The sequence below is a fragment of the Numenius arquata genome, chromosome 18 (assembly GCF_964106895.1).
Source record: "Numenius arquata chromosome 18, bNumArq3.hap1.1, whole genome shotgun sequence".
Taxonomy (NCBI): domain Eukaryota; kingdom Metazoa; phylum Chordata; class Aves; order Charadriiformes; family Scolopacidae; genus Numenius; species Numenius arquata.
In genome coordinates, this window is record NC_133593.1 from 786311 (window position 1) to 810499 (window position 24189).

Below are 24189 nucleotides of genomic sequence, written 5' to 3' on the forward strand. Positions count from 1 at the left end.
GCGCAGGCGCAGAGCGGGGCAGGGCCTGACAATGGCGGCGGCTCGGACCTCACAGGGTCCCCGGTCTTGTACCCGGGGGAGGGCGGCAGAGAGCCGCCGAGGAACGGTCCCAGGGCTCCAGTGGCGGCCAGAACCGGCACAACGACACGGGCCCAGCCACTGATCCGCCGCCGGCCCCGGCCCGGCCACCGGCCCCGGCCCCGGGCCCCGGGGCCGGGGCCGGTGGCCGGGCCGGGGACAAAATTTATTTCCACGACATTTATAACAGAGACGCAACCCTCGTGGGTCGGTACAAGGAAGAAAAAGGCCAGCAGACCGGGTATGTGGATAAATATATTAGTAAATAAATATATTTCTCAGCACATCAGCATATTCACACATCTTTTGTTTCTATCGGACATAAATACACAGTTTTGCATATATATAAAATGTATTCTTCCTTTTTTTTTCTTTTTTTTTTTCTTTTTTTTTTTTTTTTTGGTGGGTCATAATTTATTCCCAAGCCCCGAGAGCCAGGAGAGACTCGGCAAAAAAAACAAAAACAACAACAACCAAATCAAAACAAAAACGAACAACAAAAAACCCCAAGCCTATATTCACATTTCAAAAGGATCTGAACATTATCAAAGGAGAGGAGAGGTTCTGTGTGGGAGGGGAAGAGGTCCAGCCAGCCCGGTGCAGGGCTGGGGCTTCGGTTTCGGAGAGAGGGAGTTTGGGATCCTCTGGCTTCCATCACTTTTCAGCTGGGACTTTGGAAACAACGAAGGAAAAAGCTCCGCTTCATTGCAGTGATGCTGAAGAAATCCGGCGACGGAACCCAGGAGTACTGAGTGCTCAGAAGCATTGCCCAGAAGCAAGAGATGCAAGAACTGAGAGGACCGGTCTCCATTTTTCTCATTTCTTCCCTTCCAGGCCGCCAAGGATGGTAGTCCATCTACTGAAGAGGATCTTAAAAGACCGCCTTCCTGGGGAGTTCCTCCCTCTCCTCCCACCTGAGAACCCACAGAGGCAGACCTGCACACCCTCATTCAGCTCAGCAAGCCGCGGGGAGGGAGCCCAGCAACCAGGATGGCCGTTTTCTAGAGGAAAAGGAGCAGCAGCATAACATCAGGAAAGGAAAACACTTTAAAGCAGGCATTGCCCTGTGCAGCCTGGTAATACTGCAGTAGGGAGTAGAAAGGGTGCGTTAGTGCTCACCACTTTCTCCAAGAAGCTTGGGGCTTTGCCGCAGATTCAGAGCCCTCCTATTTTTTTAAGGGTAAGGAGGGAAAGAGAGGAGGACTTTTAGACTGCAAACTAGACACTTGTTCCTTTGAGGCAGTGAAATGCATCCCTGGAGGCTCTCAGCCTTCTTGATTCCTAAAGAAACCAGTGGGAGTACCCAGACTTCATGACTCTCCCCTCTGTAAAGTCACCTGAGCCCTCCAGGATGGTCAAGGAAGTAGGGAGCTGGTTGAGTCAAGCCACGGACCATGCACACAAGAAGTTGAACAGCGGGAATCTAGACCCTCTCCTGGGTTTTTTTCCTCTAGTTTAAGACTGACTTCCCTGCAAGGGAGAAAAAGTCTGAGCTTGTGTCTTCTGCTTGCTCTGTAGGACAAGCCAGAAGAGCCTGGAAAGGTTAAAATAGAATTCTGCTGGGTTCTTTGATGAAAGAAATTCAGCTTTTCTGTAGACTGAAAGGTCCTGCAGTGGCTCGCTCACAGGAGACAAGAAATGAACACTAGCAAGGGAATAACATTTTGCTTTAAAACAGTGCTATTGGCAGACTTCCAATACCATCACTTGAATGTGGGTGACTGATCAGCAGCTGGAACAAAGACACGTTTTTCAAAGATGAAGGGCAGCAAACCCCATAAAAAGCTTTCCTCGCTGACGAAGGAAGGCAGAGGCAAGATTATCCTGAACTGGGACTACCAAACCAGTGCACTCTCCTGAACTGGAGAAGAAGCTTCTGCTTCAAAGGAAGACACAGAAAGCTTAGTGAGCACTGAGCAGATGGGGGAAGCCTGTCCCTACAGCAAGATTCAAATCGTCAGGAGTTACCTTCAGCTCCAGTGCTGTAGCTTCACCCCTGCTTCGTTAAGCATCAACTCTGGAAATGCCTGGTGCCATATTCACTTCACATGGAAATCTGGCTAATTCTTTGGCCTGAACAATCATTTAGGGCAATGAACTTGACAGTCCTTAGACTAGACAGTCCCTGCTATATGAAAACTGTTTGGGTTCTATATACTTTGAATTTAGCAGGTTTTATTTTACTTGAATGTCCCCAAATTATGAGATGTAGGAGATAAGAACTAGGGGCATTCCAAAAAAGACCCTGCAAATGGGAGGGGGCAAAAAAAAGTAATAAACCAAGAGCCTAGCAATTTCTCGACTTTTCTCTCTCCATCATCAAACTGTTAAAGGCAGAGGGTATTTTGAAAAATTCCTTCACTGGATCATTTTGGGTGTCTCAGAAATAGGAAGATAAGGCTGGGTGATGAATCGGGGCACTGCTCTACATTTATTATGGGTGCTTTTGCTGGGAATTTTTGCTGTGTCTTGGGGCAATGAGGGAGGAAGGAGAGAAGCAGGAGCTATGTGAAGGCAAGGGTTTTCCATGACTCCTGTGACGGGGGCATCTCAGGTCTGAAATATGCTCAACAAATGAGTTGCTTTTAACAGGGCTGGCCACCACACCTATTTTGAGGGTAGGTGGAGGAGTTAGAGGATGAGTGAGAGATTTGTTCACGTTGCCAGATGAGAGGGTGGATTCTTTGCAATGGAAAGAGTCTGACCCAGCTCCCTCCTAGAAATGCTGACATTGTCCCCGTGTCTTCACCTCTCCTGCTGCTGCTGGCAAAATGCAGCAAATGGCCGAGATGGCGTCAGCTGAGGGACAATGAAGTGATCAAAAGTGGTGACAGCTGCTGGTTTCCAATGAAGTCAGAAGAAGCACCTTGCAGGGCAGACCTGTGAGTGGTGAGATGGAGAATAGCTTGTTCCTGTGTCTGAAATAAGAATGGAAAAGTTAAATGAAGAAGTCTGGCTTTTGACCTAAGTGAGGAAATGAAGTCAGGAGCTACCAGGCCACAGAAAGTCATTTCTGCAGCTTTTGGTCTCGAAGGCTTGTTTATTTCTGAAGTGTTTAGCAAAACCTTCTGTGGCATGAACATGCCAAAATAGCAGCTTGCACTCACTCCGCGAGCTCTCCAGCTGGTGACTCCCAGGACCGGCCTCTGAGCAAGCCAGCCCACGCAGACAGATGCCACGGGATGAAGATGTGTGCCTTCAAAGGAGAAGGGGACCTGGAGAACACGGCTCTGTGTTTGTGTGACCATCGCAACGTGGGAATGTGTGAGGAGACCACAAGTGTCACATTGCTTATTTGCAGTCTGCATCTTGGTGTGGGCCATGCAGGGCAGGGCTGGTCATCACGCGTTGCCTGTGCAGAGAGCAATGTGTGAGCTCCTCTGTGGCTGGTACACTGAACATCCTTGTCCACTCCAGCTCTCCAGTAAGCAAATAGGCCAGCGTTTTATTAAACTGAGTGTTCATGGACATCTTGGACCTCCTCTTCAGATCCTGCATTCAAAGAAAAGGAAAAAGAAAGAGTGTCAGCTACAACTGGCTGAACGTTCACGGACTCTGCAGCTGCTGGGGCCTTGACCCTGCCATACAGAGAACAGACGCTGCAGCGAAAGCCACCAAGTTGCTCCCAGTATTTTGGAGGGACTTTTCTGGCCAGTTTATTCTTCTAAGTTAGAGCACAATAAAATGTAAAGATAAGATGTCAAGCTACTCTTCAAATATGTCAGATGATACAGGCTAAGAACATTGTGCAGCCCAGGATTCACATCGCTACTAGGTGTTTGCTTTTGAGGCTTTTGGATGTTTGCTCTTTGAAGAAAATCTGTACAGCCATTTAAAAAATTATTAGCAACAGCAAATAACACTGATTCATATTCACACAGGGCCACAGCAGCACCTTTCAAGGACAGGGGACAACATCATCAGAAACTCCAGACCGCAAAAGCAGACTCCAAGTGATGTGTGCATGCAAGAAAGGGATGGCATGTGCATTTCACGCTGTTAGGAGGTTGCACAAGTTGCTTTTGAGTCTCAAACAAGCCAAACCCAAAGAGTGGTGGTCGGCCACAAACACCAGTCCCTTGTGCCCAGCAAGGACTGCAGCTTGGGCTCTTCACCAGCCCCCTCCTGCCTGGTAAATTATTGACAGGCAAGTGCCGAGTACTTTACTTTGAAACACCGAACATAAGGGCTACCTAGAAATGCTGCACCCTGCGTTACTGCTTCACTCTCTCTCCAAGTGGCTGTTGACGCACACAGCACAGTCCCTTTCCCAGATGTATCACTAGAGACATGTCCCTACCCAGAGCTCTCACGCAGGGCCAAGCATAGCCCAGTAAAGGCATACATTATTATGCATTATTTTTCACATTTCCCTTTTCCTGAATGTTCCTGAGATCAAAAGGAAACAAATGCCCATGTAGATATTCACAGAGAGCAATTCAAAACAGTCACAGCAAATTCTTCTTTGTTATAAATCACCAGTTATAGGAACAGGGAAAATTAAATATATGGGAAGAAAACAAACAAATGAGATTCTTCTTTGAAAAGGTATCGAACCGATGTGGGAAAATTAATGCACAGACAGAGTGTTACATGTGTGCAGGCATGGCCAAAGTACCAGAACACAGCATTTGAGCATATCTGGCATTTGTGATTTGTGTCACTGGTACACTGAATAAGCCATCACCAACTGCTTCTCATGTACATCAGCTTCTGTGCAACACAAAAGAGACAGCTTTTTGTACATGTGTCCATCACAGAGTGCTTCCATCACTCTGATCAGTCAGATGCCCCGAGTCTCAAATAGCATTATTAAAGTATTTTCTGAAAACCATGCCTGTGTGAGTGTCCCCATTACACAAACAGAAAGGAAGGTTAAAAAAAGGTGTTGAATTAGGAGAGGTGGTAGAGCCTCAGCTGCTGAACTAGCCATGGAGACGCACACAGGGCGATGACCTGAAGGAGCACACCTCAGTGGCACAACAGGAATCTTGTTATTTGGGTTTTAACGGTGGTCTTTTTCTGCCCTCTAATCCCTTTCCCCCTCTCTGGTAAAAGATCAAAGACATGACATGAAAGGGAATGGCTGAGAGGATGAGCAGGAGATGGAGGAGCGGGGGAGGATGCTGACAGCATGCTGGAGGAGGTGAGATTTCCTAGAGAGAGAAATCAAGAGATTTCATCAGCCCGTGGTGGGCATAATCTGGCTGTTCTGGGACGAGAATCATCCACACTGGGGTGGTTTAGGAAACCATCTAGCTGTAAGTCACTGCCAGTTGTCTGACTTCTCTTAAAAGGATCCATTCGACATTGCTTGAGGATTGATTCTTCAGCGAAACAACTCCCAGGTATAGTCTCCCAGGCAAGAGAGGCAGGGATGTGTCTTTATGCAAACGCCACCAAGAAAAGCTGATGGAGGTGCTCAAGGAAGTGGCATAAACTCCAAGATCATGCAGGCAGGCATCTCTGGCATCATCTGCGGTGCCCTGGCGATGACTGCAGGCAGCATTGATCCCTGCGACGCCAGTGCATGGCACTGCCCACAGAAGGGGAGTCTTGCCAGGGGTTTGGGCAAGGTTCAGCCTCTCCTGGCAGCCGGGCGAGGAAGGCACACCGCTGGTGGGTGCTGCATCCCTCGGGAGCACTGCCAGCTTCTGGAAACCCTGGTTGAGGGACTTCCTGAGCCAGGGAGGGTATTTGCATCTCCGCATTTGATAGCTCTTGATCTAGGCTCTCGAACCCATTTTACTTCTGGCACCTACATCCTCTGGGCAATGAGCACCAGTTTCATTACACACTGTGTGCTACCTTATTGGGTGTTTTAAAGCTTCTGCTTCCCATTTGATGCCACCACTTATTTTGTTATAAGCACCAGTGAGTCTCTCTTATCTGCTTGCTCTTCTAATTTCATATCCTCTCATTTCCTCTGCTAATCATCTTTTTCCCACGTGAAAGTCTCTATGTTCTTTTATATTCTTTCTGTTTTCTCAGAAAAAAACCTCATTGTTGTGATTGTACTCGATACCTTTCTGCACTTCTCCCAAGTCTGCTATATCCTTTTTTGAGAAGTGGTGGTCAGTGGTGGATGGTGGCTGTGAAAGCAACACAGACTCACACAGATGCATAATGGCACTTTCTGCTTCTCCCACATCTGTTCCCAGCTAGCTCCTAATAATAATTTGATTTTTTCTTAGAAGTGGTTCTCCTCGTATATGGCTTTTTGTGCTACTTACATGGGATTCCATCCACCACTCCATTGCCCAATAACTCAGCAACGGGAGATCCTTCTGTAATGCTTTGTGACCAGTTTTAAAGCTGAGAATCCTGAAGGATTTTGTCTTTTATAAACGTTGCCATCTCCTCTCCTTGTCCAGGATATTTATGCATTTGCTGAAAGGTGCAGACAGTTGGAGAACTCCACTTTCCTCCTTCTTTGAGTAACCTTCCTCCATTAAGACTGATCTGCACTTTGTCTCCTGCTTTTTAGCAAGTTACTTACCTATGAGAGCACCTTCCCTTTTATGCTTTGAGAGCTTCATTCCACTAAAAGATCTGTGAGGCATTATCTCTCTCTACAGAAGTTGTGTTGCCTCCTCCCCTGGTTTTCACATTTATCCATGTGCCTACAAGTCAGACCCTGTATTTGAATTTTTAACAATTTGCTTGGCAGGAAAGTCAGGCTCATCTTTCTGTGGCTTCAGCTATTCCAAGCTGATATGGCCCTCAGCTCTTCCTTCTGGCTCTGGGCATGGGTAACAGATTGCAGTTCGTGTTCATGATTTAGCAGTTTCGTGCTTGAGCCCCTGCCCGGTGCCCAGGTGAGTGAGCTGTAGCCCTGGTAATTAGTTACTATCCACTTTATCGATGCGCTTCAGAAACACTCAAATGGGTGATTTATGAGGGATCCTCTGCTCCATGCCCTGAACCAGTGCCAGGGTGAGAACCTCCTCAAGCACTTCCATGCTGATCACTAATGCAATAAATTCAGTTTGCTCTTCTGCTATGCAGTTACAGCCCTTGAACATCTCTCTTAGACCTGCCTTACTCCCTGTACCTGCAGAGCTTCTGGCAGCCTCCTGCCTTCTGATGCAGCTGAAAACGTTTGCATTAATAGTCTCTCTCTTTTTCACAAGTTGTTCACAGAAATCTTTCCCGGCCTGCCTCACCGTGGCTCTGCATGTAGCTTTGCATCCAACTTTTTTCTGATTTCTTTGTCTGGCCACACCTTTGCTTTGGAAGAACGGCTTCTAGCTTCTAATTGTCCTCTCTGCTGCTCGCCCAGCCCTTTTCTGGGGCTGTGAATGATCCCTGTGCCCAAAAGCATCTTATTCTTTTGACTGCTTCTTTTAGTATTATTTGAAGAAGATTCTCATGTATATGTAGGCTCCTCTTTTGCAGCCTGTGCTAATGCTGGGTATTATAACCCGTATTATAACCCTAATACCATACTCCTCCATACTTAGGTGCAATTGGGGATTTTTGTGTTATTTGTCATTGGACTTTACACTCTCCTTAACACAGTGTCCCTCCCATGCCACCAGAAGAGACACACTCTTCTCCTCTCTCTAATTTCACCTGGGAATTACAGGGTCCCACTCTTTGGCTTCTTTTTTTTTTTAAACTGGGTTTCTGAAAAGTTTATGTCAAAACTCTAATTTACAGCTGGACTTTCTAATTCATCCACTTATATTTTTAGCTTTACAACATTTATCTAGAGGCATATATGCATTTCTCCTTGGTGTTCTTGTCTGGTTTTTTGTGTCCTGCTTACATGGTACTGTCTACTGGGATTTTCTTTGCTCTTTTTACTTGTTGTCTATTGATTTACATCCAGTCCTTTTCTAAGATAAAGAACTGGTGTGATTATAACTCAGAGGTTGTGTCATGTCAACCAACGTGCTTTCAGCTTGATGGCTTTTCTGCATAAGCCCTGCATGAGCTCCCGTTCTCTTCCACTGTCCTCAGTTCCTAATTAAGTTAAATCCTTCCTTTCTATGTATATTCTCAGTCTTACAAGGAGACTCTGACCCTTTGGCTGGTCCTGGAAGCATCCACAGAAGCTACTGCAATCAAATAGACACAGAGTCACACCGCTTCCAAACACATTGGTCCTTCTGGCTCCTGGCAAAGGGAGGTAAGAGGGAGGGAAGGTGTGTGTGCTTGGCAAAGCTCGCTGGCACTGCTTGGGGTGGGTGTTGGGGAGCCTTTCCCCATCACGCCAACTGGAGGTGGGCACAGATCTGGGCTGCTGGGACCATCTACAAAGAGACAGAGGCATCACAGCCCAGGCCCTTGCAGTGCCCTGGGCACTGCAGCACCCAGCGCCCTGTGTTAGGTGCACAGATCCTGCTCCAGTGACTTGGGAAGTCCTCCCAGCTTCTTTTTGAAATGGGAGCTCACAGCAGCTCCTGAGCAGCCTGCCCTCATGCCTGGAGGGCTCTCTCCATGTGGACGTTCCCTGCTGGGGTCCTGGGAGGGCTGTGTCCTGGTGATATTGCTGCCCACCACCTCCAGCTCAGGGGACATCAGCACTCAGAGCTACCGACCAACCAGAGAGACATCCCTGTGCTGCTGCCTCCTTATCTCTAGAAATGGCAGCATCCCTCCGGGCCCTTTGAAGAACCTCTCGGATCACCTATCTGCAGTGTCAGGCACTTCTGTGCCTGGGAAAAAAAAATATCTGTTCCTGGGAGTTTGGGAGTGCCGCAGGCAGCCAGCAGCGAGCCCCATCAGCCTCTCCCCCTTCCCTGCTGCCTCCCCGGCGGGCGCTGCACCTCCTGGAGCCTGGGTGCGGTGTGGGGCTGGATAGACGAGCATGGGGAGGAAGTGATTATCTCCCCGGCACAATGGGCACGGTGAGTCACGGGTTTAAGGCCAGCATTTTAACAGAAATTAGGCAGCTAGATCTGTATTTGGTACCTAAATCAGAACGATTTGCCCGAGGAGCTGCAGTGAGTCAGTGGCAGGGCGAGGAAGGCAGCCAGGCTCTGCTTGGAGCCAGCACCTGCCCATGCTGACTCGCAGGTTGCTGCGTTCAGAAGAGCCCGAGAGAGCAAGACCTGGGAGCTAAACTCAGTTAGGTTCTTTCAAACAGCCTCATCTCAAATGCGTTTTCCCTCTCTGTGCAGCAGTTAGGCAAAGGGCCAAATTTTAATTACAACTGATTTCCAGAAGACACTAAAAAGCAACTCCCACGCAATGGAGGCAGGTGAGAAATCAAGGATGTGCAAATCCATAAACTCATTTAGTCTGTTCTACTGCTACCACCGGCCACACACACTTCCTTCCTTATTGACTGCAGCTAGCTGGGGTTGGCTGAAACAACTAGAGCCCAATAAGCCTTAACGATAACAACTCTGCCAGTAAGACATCCAGACTGATGTAAGGACTCTGAGAAATGTGGTCCCACCCCTTCCTTTGGGAGATATTCCAGTTGCTAGAGATTTTAGTTAAAAATAGCCACCTTATTTCTCATTTGGATTATTTTAGGACGAGACTGCAGGGTTTGGTGCGCTCATTAACAGACTTGCTAATCATTCAGGCCATCATCTCCAGACAGGTGAGCTCTGAAACACTTCTGTGTTCACTGGTCCAGTAGGAAAGCCTGTGGAGAAGGTACCAGGTCTACTGGCAGCCAGAGTACCTCCAGCAAACCACCCTCATTCACCTGCTTGCTGCAAGAAGAGGCCAACTCCAGACTTACCCTGACCGCCCTGCTGAGCCGGGCAGTGAAGGTGAAGACTCAGACTGTGTCTGGGGGTGCCCGTCCCTGAGAAATCAGCAGGAACCGTGCAGTTTCCCTCCCGTCCTGACAACCCCTCCTCCTGCTTTTTCAGCTCTGAGCCGGACTGTGGCACTAAACACTTCCAGAGCGGCCGAGAGCCAGAGCCACAGGGCAGGGGAGCACTTGGGATCAGGGGCTGGACTTCGGGCAAGCAGCGGTAGCCAGCGGGATGGCTGTGAGGAACGTGAGCATCGCAGGCTTTGGGCAAGGCTGAGTCCTCGGGCAGGAGAGCGGGGTCGGGCTCAAGGGGACACTTTCTTTTCCTTCGGTGATGACGGCTCTGTAAGCTGTGTCTTGGGGGCAGCGGGACAGGGGATGTGCCAGCCACTCCTGACTGTCTGTTGGCATCTACACTGAAGTCCAACCTGTTTGGAGAAGCGGAGGGGGAATGAGGGGCCTCCCGGCCTTGCTGGGGACAGGCTGGCTGTCCTGCCGGAGCTGCCTCTGGTAGCACAGCGCTGCTTTCCAGAGACTGTTGAGAGTGATGGCTTTTCTCAGTCCTCTTTTGTGTCCGAGCACCGTGGAAGCCAACCTTGGCCCCAGAGTACCGGGATTTGCGCTGCCCAGGCCCCTGCCCGGCCCGCCCAGGTGGACACTCCGCGTCTCTCCTGAAGTGGTGGTGCTGGTGGTGGTGGTAGTGGACGTGGCTGAGCACCTGGGGCTTGGCCGAAGCAGCACCTTCAGGCACCATCAGGTCCAAGGACCTGGGCCGCGTCTCCCTCAGCGGCCGCAGCTGCTCCTGACCATTGTCTGTGGCGGGTCCCTCCGAGCTGCAGTACACGAAGGGGTCATAGTCGCTGCTGAGGGAGCTGCGGAAGGTGGAGCAGCTGCCGTGGATGCCCTGCAGACTGACGTCCGTGCAGTTCAACATGGAGTCACTGGAGGAACCGTGGCAGGGCCCCGAGCTGGAGTCGCTGCCCGGCCCGTCTGCCAGGTACCCGCTGTGCTCGGTGAGATAGCTCTCCCCAGAGCCGCTGCTGTTGTGCTGGTGCCCGTGGCCGCCCCCCCGGCGCAGGGCGGGCGCACGGTGCTGCTTCTGGGCCAGGGCTGCCTTCGGCCCCAGGCAGGGGGGCTGGGGCTCGAGAGAACAAGTCCTGTGGGGCGGCAGCGTCTGCCCGCACGCCGAGGGGTTGGGATGCTGCTGGCCCAGTAAGCCCGCAGCCAGGGGGGACGGGTGGCCGCAGGCGAGCAGGGAGGTGGCTGGCCTGTAGGGCATGTAGTGGATGGTGCCAAAATCCAGCTGGGAGAGCTCTGGAGAGTGGAAGAAGGGGTTGCCATGGGCTGGCTCGGGGGGAAAGCTCCTGAAGTTCCTCTGAGGATACGCATGTGGGAGGTGGTAAAGGGCATGTCCCGGGTGCTGGCGGAAAAGGTGGAGACGCCGTCCGGGCTCCATGTCCCGAGGGGCCAGCCTGGAGCCAGCGGCCGTGGCCTGGTCCACTGAGTCTCTGGCTGCGGAGAGAGAAGGAAGCATCCAGCATACGTCCCACATCCTGTGCCCCAGCACCGGCAAGCCTCCGCCACACTGCCACGTCCCACCCATGCCCTGCAGCTCCTCACTGCCATCACCAAACCGTCTCGGTGGTTCTCCACACTCAGCACCCTCCCTGCTGCCCTGACCCTCACATCCCACCTCCCTTCCCCACAGGTCCCAGGACTGGAAAGCCCTCCTCTGGTGCAGGTCCCAGCCCCTGGCTGTGTGCTGTGGGGGCTCACACGCACAGGGACCCCTCTCCATGCACACACCACCCTGCACACCCACGTGCATGGAGACACATGCTCCTGTGGATGCACCAACTGGATGCATCGCCCAAGGGTACATGGACCTCCTGGGCACAACTCCATCCCCCAGCCCCATCCCTGGCCGGGAAACGCTGTGTCTGAGCCCTACCGAGAATATTGAACATGCAAAGCGGACACGTGTGGTGCTGCTGGAGCCAGGGGTCAACACATTCCCGGTGAAACTCATGGGAGCATGAGATGATTCGCAGTTCCTAGAGAGAGGTGAAGAGAAGAGAAGGAGTGTGAGCAAGGAGAATTATGTCCCAAGGCCTGGATGGGTTCTTCTCGGAAGCAAGCCTTGTAGGATGGAAAGACATCTAACGCAAGCAATCTGCAGCCCAGCTCTGCCTGGAGGAGGCTATGCTGCAGCCTGGCAGCTCTGGTTCTGCTCGCTCCATCCAGCTCTGGGGTGTGAACATCCAGAGAGGTGCTAGTCCCCGGGAATAGGGAGTTCAGGCTGAGTGCTTCGGAGAAGCCAACGCCACTTTTGCCTCATTGTTTCAACATGGACTTATTATGGACATTTTACCCTCCAGCAGCAGCTGGAGACCTGTCTTCAGGGACTCTGAGTCTGCAGGCAAGTGACTTCAGCAGGGGCAGGGCTTTTTTATCCAAGGGACAAGCAGACCTCCATCGATGCCAGTCCTTTCCCAGCCTTTTCCCAGCCCTCAGGAGTTGCTGAAGGAAACATCCCAAGGGCCTCCTGCCCCCGCCAGACTTCTTAGCTCCCACCGGGCTGCGGCTGGGAAGCCCAGAGCTGTGGCTAACCTGCAGCCCTGCCCGCAGCCTACCTGGCCCTCGCTGAACTCCTCCAGGCAGATGGCGCAGACCGGGGCCGAGCTGCAGCTGCTGGCTGAGTCCCACCGTGATGCCGGCCGGCCCCTGGCCTGGTACTTGCGCGTGGCCAGCTGCCCGATGGCCTGCATGGTCTGCTGCTGCAAGGAGTCCTGCTGGCGAGAAAGGAGGCTTTAAGGAGAGGCTCAGCCTTACATTGCCATACTTCTTATTGCCCTTCCGCTTTCCAAATGGGATTATCAGGAATGTGGGGGTGATATTCATTTCCTGAGGTGACTTTTTGTCTAACATGAGTTAGCTTTGTCACCAGCAGGAGACATCTGGCACTGGACATTCAAAATCACTCAGCAGTGCTGAATTTTTGAGCCCCAAAGGCTTGTCTTTCTATAGAACAAAAGGGGTATTCTCAAATCTGCAAATCCATCTGACTCTGGAGAGACGTTTAATAGTTTCTATTTAAAATACTAAATCTTCTACTCTTTATCAATACAGACAATACTGCTAAAATCAAGGGCTCGCGTGCCAGCTCTGCAGCTCTGGGTGCTGGGACAAGCTCTGGGGCTGCAGTGCTGGTGGGGTGGCAGGAGAGCAAGGCCACCACAGCAGGGACGCTGCCAGCACATCTTAGGATCACTCCGTTCGGCCCTGGGCTGCTCCTGCCTCATCTGGCCACATCTTCAGTTCTCAGAGAGGCACATTTCCCCTCCCAAGCTGGGTCTGTTCCTGCCCTCCGTGCATTTCTGTTTGCTCAGACACATTTGCCCCATGAGATTCCTACCTGAGTCCTGTTCAGCTGGCACTTTGTGCGGACAACAAAAATCAAAATGATGACGACCACAGTGCTGACCACTGTGAGAAGAATCCACACGTCGTAGTCTGGCTGTTGGATAACACATGAAAAAAATTACTCTTGTGTGGCAGGGGTGGGAATTAGAGGCCAGGCAGGGGAATCCCCATCTTTTCCTGACTGTCAGCCTTTAAATACATGATCCTTGGCCAAGCTCTACCTCCTTGCTCTTTAAAGGTAAAAGAAAAAGGGTTCAGTCTTTTCTGCACATTCCAGCAGGAATGGAATTTATCTGTCTTGCAGCATCTCAGCTCCCTAGAGGCCATGGTCTAAGGCAGCACAAGATGAGAAAATCAAGGCTTGGTCTCACCTGAAGAGACGGGGAAACCTCACACATGGTGTTTAAGCAAAAGAAACTACATAAGCTGAAAGCACTTTTGACCCTTTATTTGCAGCACATCATCTGAATGCTGCAGACAGGCAGTTCATGCAAAGGGCTGTGATCTCCATCCCTGGGAAGGAAAGCTCAGCATCTTTGGGAAAATCCTATTCCATGGCAGGGCAGCTTGGGAAGGAGGATACAGAAGGCAGTGGGAATGGTGTGTCTCACCCAAGCTGGTGGTTCCTTGACCTCTATCTTCACATGGGCCTCTCTGTTCTTGTTCACGACGCCCATGAGAAGCTCAGCATCGTGGCCCCTGATCAGAACCACAGGCTGACTCAGACCTCTGGGCTTTCTCAGCTGTAAAGAAACAAACACAGTGAGAGATGGTCCAGAACAGCCTGAAACAAGGGCTATCCCGGCCCCCTGGACATGACCGGTTCCTCTTGATGCTTCTTGCACACACTTTAGAGACTGACTGCTCCCCCAAACTTGCACTATCCCTGTATGATGAAATCAGATGGAAGCTCCTCCTCTTTTACCAACTCTTCAGCATGGCTTTCTTCACTTCCTCTGATGGTGCCTTCTCATGCACAACTGTGAGTCTCTCTTGTGCTCCTCTTTCAAGCCCCTGTGCAAAAGTTCTTGGTCTCTCTTGTAACCACCACCAACGCTGCCAAGTTCTGCCTTTGCTACAGAAATGCTTCCTCTTCTCTTCCTGTGAGACCCATCAGTGTTCCCCCTTCTCCCTCTGTCACCTGCAGGACATTTTGTTTGTTTCTGATCATACCATTGGTTTTCCACCACAGTCCAGGTGGTGGAAAGTGTCCTGGTCTGCCCTTTCCTCCATAGTGGCTTGAATTGGGGTGGCCATCGGACCCACCAACCACTTCCCACACCCTTACTGAGCATCCTCAGCATCACCTGGTGGGTCTGCACTCACTGCTGCATTTCTGCGGCATCAGAAATTAAGTTGTAAATGCATAAAAGTACCATGAGGGATGGATCCAGCGAGCAGGAGTCAGCCCAGAGTCTGATAACCTCAGGCACCAGCTCCTCTATCTGTCCTCTTATCTAACACTGGATGCTTTTCATTGTTCCTTGATTTTTTTGATGGGGAGCCTACTTCTTTCCAGAGATGACAGCAGCATTGGTGGAAGGGACCCCTGGAGGTCTCTAAACCAATGTTAAACTTACAAGCAAGAGTATCACCAACAGCATAGCAGGGTGGCCGTGACTTTGGCTTGAAGACTCAAGAAATCACCTTTCCCCTAAGGTACACCAGGGCTTCTGTACTAGATGGGACTGGGTAATCTGTGACTTCCCAAGAGGCAGCGTCCAGCTCCTGGCAGAAAAGCTCATCTGAGCAGACCATGTCCCATAAGAGCAGCAGGTGCTGTTCACAGGCTGCTGGCTCCGGGGCTGTGCGGGGACCTGGACGTGCCACAGAGTGAGCAAAAGAGAAGTGCACTGTCTGTGTGCATTGTGAGCTGGGTACGAGCTAACAATCAAAGCCAGCCTGCAGGATCCTCCTGCGACCTCCCACTGCTTAGTGGTGGCTGATGGGTCCTGACCCAGGCACATTTTGGGCTGGGAGAAGGGCACTATAGTTTAGCCGATAATATCAATGAGGTTTGTACCTGATCAGCAGCGCTTTCATCATCAGTAATGTCAAAAAGGATCGCACGGGCTCCACGCTCCCCCGCCAGCTTTGCCTGTCCAAAAGAACAGAAGCTTCAGTGGGCATTTTGTATTGTAGATGGGTACTAACATCTACCATTTGGAGATGTATCTGCCTCCTTGGCTCTTCACAGGAGAAAGAAGCACCTGCTGCTTAGAGAGTTTACACCTTGATTTCTGTACTTGCGTTGAGCTGCAGGGCTGGCTCCTGCTGGAGCTCTGCGGTTCATGGAAGGTTTCTCCCTATAGTTGTGGAGGCAAATTAGTTGGTGGGCTTGCAGTCACAGCAACCTATAAACCTCAACACCGAACTCCCCAGCTGTGCCACGTGCCCCTTTGCTTCAGAGCTGGATTTCCTGGGGAGGGACCTGCAGCCCCCTTAGCCCTGCTGACCGCTGCGCAACCCTCCCGGCCCAGGGCAGCAGAAACCTCTACAGGTCCCCACTTCTCACCATGGCTGCACCAGTCGTGGGCTGTCTATGGGCCTGAGTCCCACACACATTGCTCTCCCTGGTCCCCATCCCCCACCATCCCCCCGTCCCCCCCGTCACCGGGGGGAGCTCAGGCAGTGCCTGGGCTGCAGCTCTGCTCCAGGATTATGAGAGGGGTGGCTTTTTGCAGCCCACCAGTTGCTCCGGTCTGAGGAGGACAGCTTTGAGACCCACCCAAAGGAGTGCACATGCCAGCCTGGTGAGGTCAAAGCACACTGCCTGGAGGACCATACGAGGTCACCCACGTCCTCCCACCAAGCCCTTGGAGCCCTGCGGGCAGGCAGAGGCAGCCTCTTGTGAAAGGGAGACGGGAACGTGAACAAAGTGCAGGGCTGGGCCGCTGTTACTCATGCGGAGCCCTTTGATCTGCGCGTCCCCGAGCGCCTGAGCAAACAGGGAGCTGCCGGAGCTGCCACAGCAGTTTGCCCACTGCGTTGCCAAACCCCAGCTCAGGGGCCAGAGGTCAGTGTCGCCGCTTCCCAGCCGCGATATCAAACGTGGGGTGCCGGCTGAGCCAAGGGAAGGGGCATTCCCGGCGCGGCCGGCAGCGGCGGAGCAGGCTCAGCTCTGTCCCTCGCCCTGGTGGTCCCCAGCTGCTGGTCACCTCCACGCACCTTGTCAGGGAGAAGCTGGTGCCAGAGGTGGGTGCCTGGGTCTGGGACAGGGATGAGGATGTGAATGGAGCTGCAGATGGTCAGGAAGACCATGGAGGTAGTGCTGAAGGTTCTGAGTTGCTGATAGGATTAGACACACTTGGGTTAGGGACACCAGATGGGGAAGCTGGAAAAGTGGAATCAGAGGCGTGGGGCAGGGATCAGAGATTGGGGTCCTGCCTGGGATCAAAGGAGCCCCAGCGTTTGTCAGCATGGAAGAAGAAACAGAACTTTCAGATAGTGACTTCCACCCACTGGAGCTGGTCAAGCTTTGATGAAGAATGAACAGCTCTACAAAGATTTTATCCTGTTAAAGACACCAACGATGGGGAAACGAACAGCTGAGACTGGACAAGAGACTCTTCCCAACATCCTTCTGACTCCTGTTGCAAAGGATACAACTTGTGTTCTAGCTATTCACAACCTGACTGCTGCAATCATTTTCTGAGTGTTTCCTGTCCTGGCATCGTATCTCTTCAGCCACGTGGCACAGCAGACCTCCCTCTTTGAGGACTGAAACGCTTCTGGTGCAAATACATATTTACAGGATGACTTAGGAGGTTTCAGCAGCCTGCCAACCAGACTTGCGATCAATGGTTCACTCAGAAAAAAAAAATACACCAAAAAATTTACAAATGATGCATCAGAAAGAAAAATAAACCCCTTTGAATTTATTCCAGAGGTATTTTCTGTGCCTTTCTCTCCTCTTGCAGACCAAACACCTTCCCTACTGATCTTAGCTTTGGATGCTGAACCATTTCTAGAATTTAAGAGAGGAGAAACAGAAAAGTGCATCATGTGGCTGGTGGAGTTATCCTCGTGCTGGGCTGGAGGGAGCTGTCTGTGTGCGCTGCTTGGCTGGGTGACAGCTGAAGCAGAGGTTGTGATAACACTTTGCACATGGCTATTTTTATCATCATTGATACAGCGCTGCTGTTCAACACGCAAAGCTCTACCACAAGGAACGTGCCAGGAAAACACGGCTCCTACTCCAGCCAGCACCAGCCACATCCCACAGCTATCTCCCTGCTCCTGGGGAGGAGCGTCATCCAGGGATTTTGAGGAAGAGAGCTGTATGATATTGGAGGGAAGGAGTTTGGCAGAGGCTTCAGAAGGATGGAGAAGCAGCCAGACAGCAATTCCAGGGGGATGGAGGAACCAAGGTACAGGGCAGGACCCGTGGATGGGGTCAGCTTAAGGAACCTGTATTTCATGGCTAAATTAGTTCGATTTGGGGGGAGAAGAATTGGGATTCTCCCTGGGTGAGATCTTGGAGCAGGAGTACCTGCAGGCAGGATGGCAACAAATGTCGTGTTCAGCTGCATCTCAAAATCCAATGTTGGACCCAGCTCTGGTAACAAAGCAATGATGACTAAAGGCCAGTGAACTGTCACTCTACCAAGTTATGGGCATGACAATGAACTGAGGGGTTTAATTGCTTTGCGGACAGGGAGTGGAAGAGAGGGGTTAATGGTCCTGGAGAAGGGATCAAGGCCAGTGAGGATGACCACAGTGCAGCAATGCAGCGTCTTGTCCTTTCCATGCAGACCTTCCTCAGCCGATCCCTGGACTAAGTAACACACTGGTACTTCCAGTGCTGTCATCAGAGACTCAAGGATTAAGGACAAAACTAGCAAAACACTTCAAACCTTTTAGGTTCTTAAGTGGAAGATGAGTCTTTGAAGCTGCTCCTCCTGTTCAAGATCCTCCACAGCAGCTGCACCAACCAAACCAGCCATTACTGCTCTCATCCCAGCATCCTCCCCTGGGAGATGTGGCAGCCCAGGACCACTGTGGGGTGATGGTCACATCTGGATGGACACAGGAGAGCTGGAGCACCCTGCTGTGCTCCCTAAGGCACCCACAGAACCCTTGCTCTCAGGTCTGTCACAAGCTGCACTGGAAGCCCTTGGGTTCGCTCTGTCTCACCATCCTTGTGCATCACTAACACCCTCAGGTGGGGCCAGGCCATTTTCCAGATGTGGGGTACCTGACAGCAGGCTGGTAACTCCAGCTCGTGCTAACAGCTGGCAGCAGCTCCAGGGCAGCACCAAAACAAACTTAGGCTTCCACCCTGGTGCAGAAAGGGATGGGCACTGCTGCCTGGCTGCCCATGCCACAGGGTGGGGGAGCAGCCTCCAGGTGGCATATCCATCAAAGCCCTTTCCTTGCTTTTGGTGCCACAGCCTGTGCAAAAAAAAACCAAAACCCAAACCCTGCTGTGCAGGAACAACTGCTTGGGACAAGTTTTGCCTGTCCTCCTCAGCCAAGCTGCAGGGGGGACAGAAAAGGACCCTGTCCCCATCGCCAGCATGTCGCTACCAGCAGAAAGCAGACTGGGGTGGCATCACCTGAATGCAATCCAGGTAAAGCCAAGAAGAGCTAAAGAAGGGTTTTGGGTTTTTTTTATGTTTGTACAGTGCTTCTGGAAAATAACACAAAATCTAGTACAGAGACAATAAAAGGACGCAGTGAACAATTGGAGAAAAGGCTAATGTTAGCCTTATCCATGCAACTTTATCAGAGACACAAAGATTTTAAGGCTTAAAGTGACCCTCGTTCCTACCTGACTTCCTTATTACCAGAGAATTGTATCAATGAACTCAGCTTGTGCCACAGTAACGGCTGTTTCACTAAGGTACCTCTTTCACAGGAGACCTCTGAGATCTCCCACCCCTTTGCAGGGCAGATGGTGGCCCGTTCTGTTAAGAGTCACCTCCCACCGAGAGTTTATCATCTGGTTTGTGTTTGTCTGAGTTGCTCAGCACCGATTTTTCATGTGCCTCACCCACTGAACTATTTCAGTATTATTTTTAAAGACAGAACCACAGAAGATGTTTTCTGTGTCCATGGTTTCCCACAGGACAGAGGATACAGAGAACCACAAATCCCCCCAACAGGCCAGCATGGGAAGGCTGCAAAACAGGAGGGGCACGAGGCTGCCGGGCAGTAAAGCATATGGGATGCTGGGGAACGGGCCGAGCTGTCCCAGAGCAGCCAGGTTAGGGAAAACCCCACATCTTTTACAGAGCCAGGCAGCTGAAAAAGTAAGGAGGGATGGGCATTGGGCTTGGCTGGCCCGGTGTCTCTCTCAAAGGACCTCTTCTGCCAAGAACCCTGCTCTATCCATGCCCTTCTCTCCACCTTCCAACAGTTCTTTCCCACCCTGCTGCCTCCTCCTGCTCTCACTCTTCCCTGCACCATGGGTTTCACCTCCCAGGCTGATGGCACTGGCGGCGTTTCTGCACCTACCTTGTTAGCCAGCGAGAGGCAGGGGTTGGGGTCCCGATCCGGCTGTTCGAGCTTGACAATGGTGATGAACCCCGACTCGGTGTGTTCATCCTCGCTGGTGTTGCACAGGGACAGCGGGTGGGACTGCAGGACAAAAGCAAAGGGAAACTCAGACCTTGGGGCTCAGCACGGCAAAGGGTGGCTCAAGCCCACCACAAACTGTGCCGCAAGGACCTGCTCAGAGGGGGTAGTACACTGCTGCTCCCTCCCATGGCCCTGTGCGAGTGTCAGTGAGGCTTTGAACGCCACAAGAAGCAAATCACTGGGAAAGTTTTGGTCCATGAGGAAAACGTCCCAGAGGAAGGTGGCGTTTCTACCTTTCTGGTGGCTGCACACAGGTCTGAGTTTGTCCCAGTCACAGATGTGCAAAGCCAGAGCTGCCTGTGAGAGCACAGCCCTTGACTTCTGGGGCAGAGCATCCCAGTGGCACAGGTCCTGCTGCTGCAAGGACACACAGCACCCTCAGGCCACAGGGCTCTCTGCCAGTGTGCTCCCTGCCAGCGCTCTGGGCAAGAAGGGACCACAAGGAGCAAACTCCTGGTGCCCTCAAAGATTCAGCACTTCTTGTTTCTCAGCCACCAATCTCAACAAATTTATGATAAATTTGCAGAGGAGAAGCCAAAGGAAGGAGTGAAAAAACTGAAAGTGGGTAGAGAAGTACCAGGAATGAGAAGGGAGAGGAAAAGATCCCAGGAACTACATCCCCAGTGAGTCAAAGAATCATAGAATAGTTAGAGTTGGAAGGGACCTTAAAGACCATCCAGTGCCCCCCCCCGGCCTTGCCTCCCACCAGACCAGGTTGCTCCAAGCCCCCTCCAACCTGGCCTTGAACCCCTCCAGGGATGGGGCAGCCACAGCTTCTCTGGGCAACCTGGGCCAGGCTCTCACAATTTTAACAGTAAAGAATTTCTTCCCCACATCTCATCTCAATCTCCCCTCTTTCAGTGTCAAACCCTTCCCCCTCATCCTATGGCTCCCCTCCCTGATCAAGAGTCCCTCCCCAGCTTTCCTGGAGCCCCTTCAGGGACTGGAAGGGGCTCTAAGGTCTCCTCCCCGGAGCCTTCTCTTCTCCAGGCTGAACCCCCCAACTCTCTCAGCCTGTCCTCACAGCAGAGGGGCTCCAGCCCTCCCAGCATCTCCGTGGCCTCCTCTGGCCCCGCTCCAACAGCTCCATGTCCTTCTGATGTTGGTGGCCCCAGAGCTCGAGGCAGCACTGCAGGGGAGTCTCCCCAGAGCGGAGCAGAGGGGCAGAATCCCCCCCTCTCCCTGCTGGCCACGCTGCTGGGGATGCAGCCCAGGATGTGGGGGGGCTTTCTGGGCTGCAAGCATCCATTGCCAGCTCATGTCATGATGACAACCACTGAGCATTGCTCTGATCCCTGCCTGCAAAGTGTGTCATTGCCTCTGATTTTCCAGTCTAGCAGTGGAGTGATGGATGGCAGGAGGTGAAAGGAAAGTGAAATTCGGCTCTTGGCTCCCTTGTGAGAGTCTCATCATCTTGAATGAGCCCTCCCAGCTCCTGCTAATACAGCTGCCTGGCTTCCTCCTCTGTGACTGTGGTGTATGAAGCACACAGGTTATGGGACAGAAGAGCCCGTAAATACTGCAGTTGTTGGACAGCTTTTGTTACTGCATCCGTCTGTGGCAGTGTGGGAAGCAGGCAGGAAAGCTCAACATTATAATCCATGAGGATCAGGGCAGGCTTTGTACCTGATGTCCATCCAGAAGCATGCCCAGAAGGCTTCCTACCCTGCAGGAACTCCTGCAACAGCACCCCAGTGTTATGACAAAGAGGCAGATTTAAAAACAGGGGGAGGAATTGCCAGAGCAGCCCAGGGACGGTCTTCGCCCCCCCGTCCACACTTGCCATGGCCATGCTGCCCCAGGGGATGCAGGAACGCATTGCTCCCATCCTCAGGCCGCTGCAGACCCCAGCGTGGACCTGGGGCATACTCTCGGCATGGGGCTGGCCCCCATGAGACTGGGGACTGGGGAACCAGCCATATGTTGTTTCCTTCTCCCTGCCAGCTGTTTATTGCAGGAATACAGTTGTGCGGTCATTGCACCTAACTTCAGACATGCTGTTATCGCGTTTTAATGCCCGAGTGGGTTGCAGGAACAGGTCTTTCACGGGAACACGACTCATCCGGGCTGTTTTTAGTCACATCCTTCAGGAAGGGGTGCATCATGCCCATCTCTCGCTGCCAACAATAAAGGAGCAATTGGCTCAGATGCAGCCACCTGTGTGGAAGCCTTCAAAAGCCGAAGAAGAAAAGCAGCACCTCCGCTGGGCCTCCTGGGCACGGGGAGAGGAGAGCTCTGCCTGTAGGAGCCTCTCGGCTCAGGTCAGGGTGGAGGGGGCTGAAATTGTCCGGGGCTGCATGTTCAGAGCCGGTCTGGGTGCAGGTTGGAGCATCCTCCCCCGCGTCTCCCCACCAGCTCAGAGCCCACCGTCCCCGGGGCCAAGAGATGAGATCTTCACTCCGGCCAGCTCCGGAGCATCCCCGGGGGCTGCAGCAGGACCTGCCACCGCTTGGTGGGGCTCTTGGCCGGGTCCTGCCCCTCCCGGCCCGACCCCGCAGCACCGGGGCTTCCCGGGGGGGCGCTTGCCGAGATTGCCCCTTGGCTGGCAGGGCTGTGCCCGTTGGAGACGAGCGAGGGTTGGTGCTGGCGCCCACCGGGGGGGTTTGTGCAGCCCGAGCTGTGACACAGCCCGGCACCGGTCCTGAGCGCGCATCCTCCCCGCGCTGCAAGATCGGGGGTGCTACAAAATCACTGCACTACCTTTTGTAGCACTAAGTCTTGGGCTACAAAACAAGAATAGCTCTTACAAAGCTATGAAAGCGAGTAAAAATGGTGCGGAATAAAAAAAAAAAAAAAAAAAAAAAAAAAAAAAAAAAAGCCCACACAACAAACGCACAAACCCAGACATTTGCAAATTGCCTGGATTTGGAGGTAGGTAACACCTCCAGTGACACGGGCATAGAGACATCAAACCCCAGACCCTCACCCAGCCTTTACGAGCTCGGAGACTGAGGTGTGAGACATGTTTGAGCTAAGACATAACCTGCTGCACTTTAAAATACTGCACAGGGGAGCTCAGCACTGATGAACTGCTGCGTGCCTTTGACTGGCGGTCCCTCACCCATCTTTCTCTTGGGCTCTTCCTCTCCAATCCATAGTGATACTAGAAGAAAAGTCTCAAAATTATATATAATTTAGACCTCAGACTTAAAGACACTAGAGAGAGCGCAATTGTACCAAGCCAAGCCCCATAAACTCTAGAAATTCAGGTTTCCGGGGAAGCAATCCGATCTGTTAGGAGTTGGGAGCACTCAGGGCAGGCTCCCAAATAACCCAGTGCTTCACCAGAGCAATGGCAGGCGCTGCCCCCCCCGCCAGACCAACACACACTGAGGTGCCTGTGATCCCGCTGGCTTTACCCAGTAAAGTCATTACTTTTATACTCTGTTTGCTGACTGGGAGTTCTCTGGCTTTTGGTTAATATATCATTTTAATAATTGCAGAAAAGCACAAAACAGGAAATGCAAAGAGTGTGTCTCGTGATACGTCTAATAATTCAGAGATAACCCTCCTGCCAGCGTTATCAAGCCTTCACTGAGCTGGTCCCAGAGGAGCCCAGGCCACCAGCGCTGGGAGTGAAGTGGCACCTCCCGGTGCTGCTTGAAGCGGTGTCCGACCCTGGGTGGGAATGGCCTGGGGTGCCGTGGTGTCCCTGGGCAGTGATGCTACAGGGCGGGGGACAGTGCTGAGCACGGAGCAGCCTCTCTGTGACGAGGATTGCTGGGTCTATCACAGCATTGATGATGAACACTGGGAATAACGTGCTCTGGAGCCCCTCTGCTGTGAGGACAGGCTGAGAGAGTTGAGGGGGTTCAGCCCGGAGAAGAGAAGGCTCCGGGGAGACCTTAGAGCCCCTTCCAGTCGCTAAAGGGGCTCCAGGAAAGCTGGGGAGGGACTCTGGATCGGGGAGGGACTCTTGATCAGGGGAGCCACAGGACGAGGGGGAAGGGTTTGACACTGAAAGAGGGGAGATTGAGATGAGATCTGGGGAAGAAATTCTTTGCTGTGAGGGTGGTGAGACCCTGGCCCAGGTTGCCCAGAGAAGCTGTGGCTGCCCCAGCCCTGGAGGGGTTCAAGGCCAGGTTGGAGGGGGCTTGGAGCAACCTGGTGTGGTGGGAGGTGTCCCTGCCCAGGGCAGGGGGTGGCACTGGGTGGGCTTTAAGGTCCCTTCCAACTCTAACTATTCTATGATTGTTTCCATGAATAAGGGCCACGAGCTAAGCTTCTGCAGCTCCAGATGAGCGTGGGGAGCACATATAAAATGCTGGCAGCTGTTTTGGAGGGGGGCCAAGTCGGTAAATCTGGAGAAGACCTGCTGATGAGCACACCAACACCTTCCCTTTGGTTTTCTATTGGGACTGGGCACTGTGGCCTTTTCCTCTTTC

General features: G+C 52.2%; 1 protein-coding gene across 1 annotated transcript in view; it reads right to left on the reverse strand.

Moving 5' to 3' along the window:
- Nucleotides 1–3526: 3526 nt before the first annotated feature.
- The window catches only part of RNF43 (ring finger protein 43), a 59053-nt gene continuing 38390 nt past the window's right edge, over nt 3527–24189 (reverse strand). The window contains exons 2-9 of the mRNA XM_074160727.1: nt 19682–19804; nt 15246–15320; nt 13834–13965; nt 13215–13316; nt 12433–12588; nt 11751–11853; nt 9782–11311; nt 3527–3570 (exon numbers count right to left, since the gene is read on the reverse strand). Of these exons, the coding sequence (XP_074016828.1) occupies nt 3527–3570; nt 9782–11311; nt 11751–11853; nt 12433–12588; nt 13215–13316; nt 13834–13965; nt 15246–15320; nt 19682–19804 (2265 nt within the window). The remainder of the gene's footprint in view (nt 3571–9781; nt 11312–11750; nt 11854–12432; nt 12589–13214; nt 13317–13833; nt 13966–15245; nt 15321–19681; nt 19805–24189) is intronic.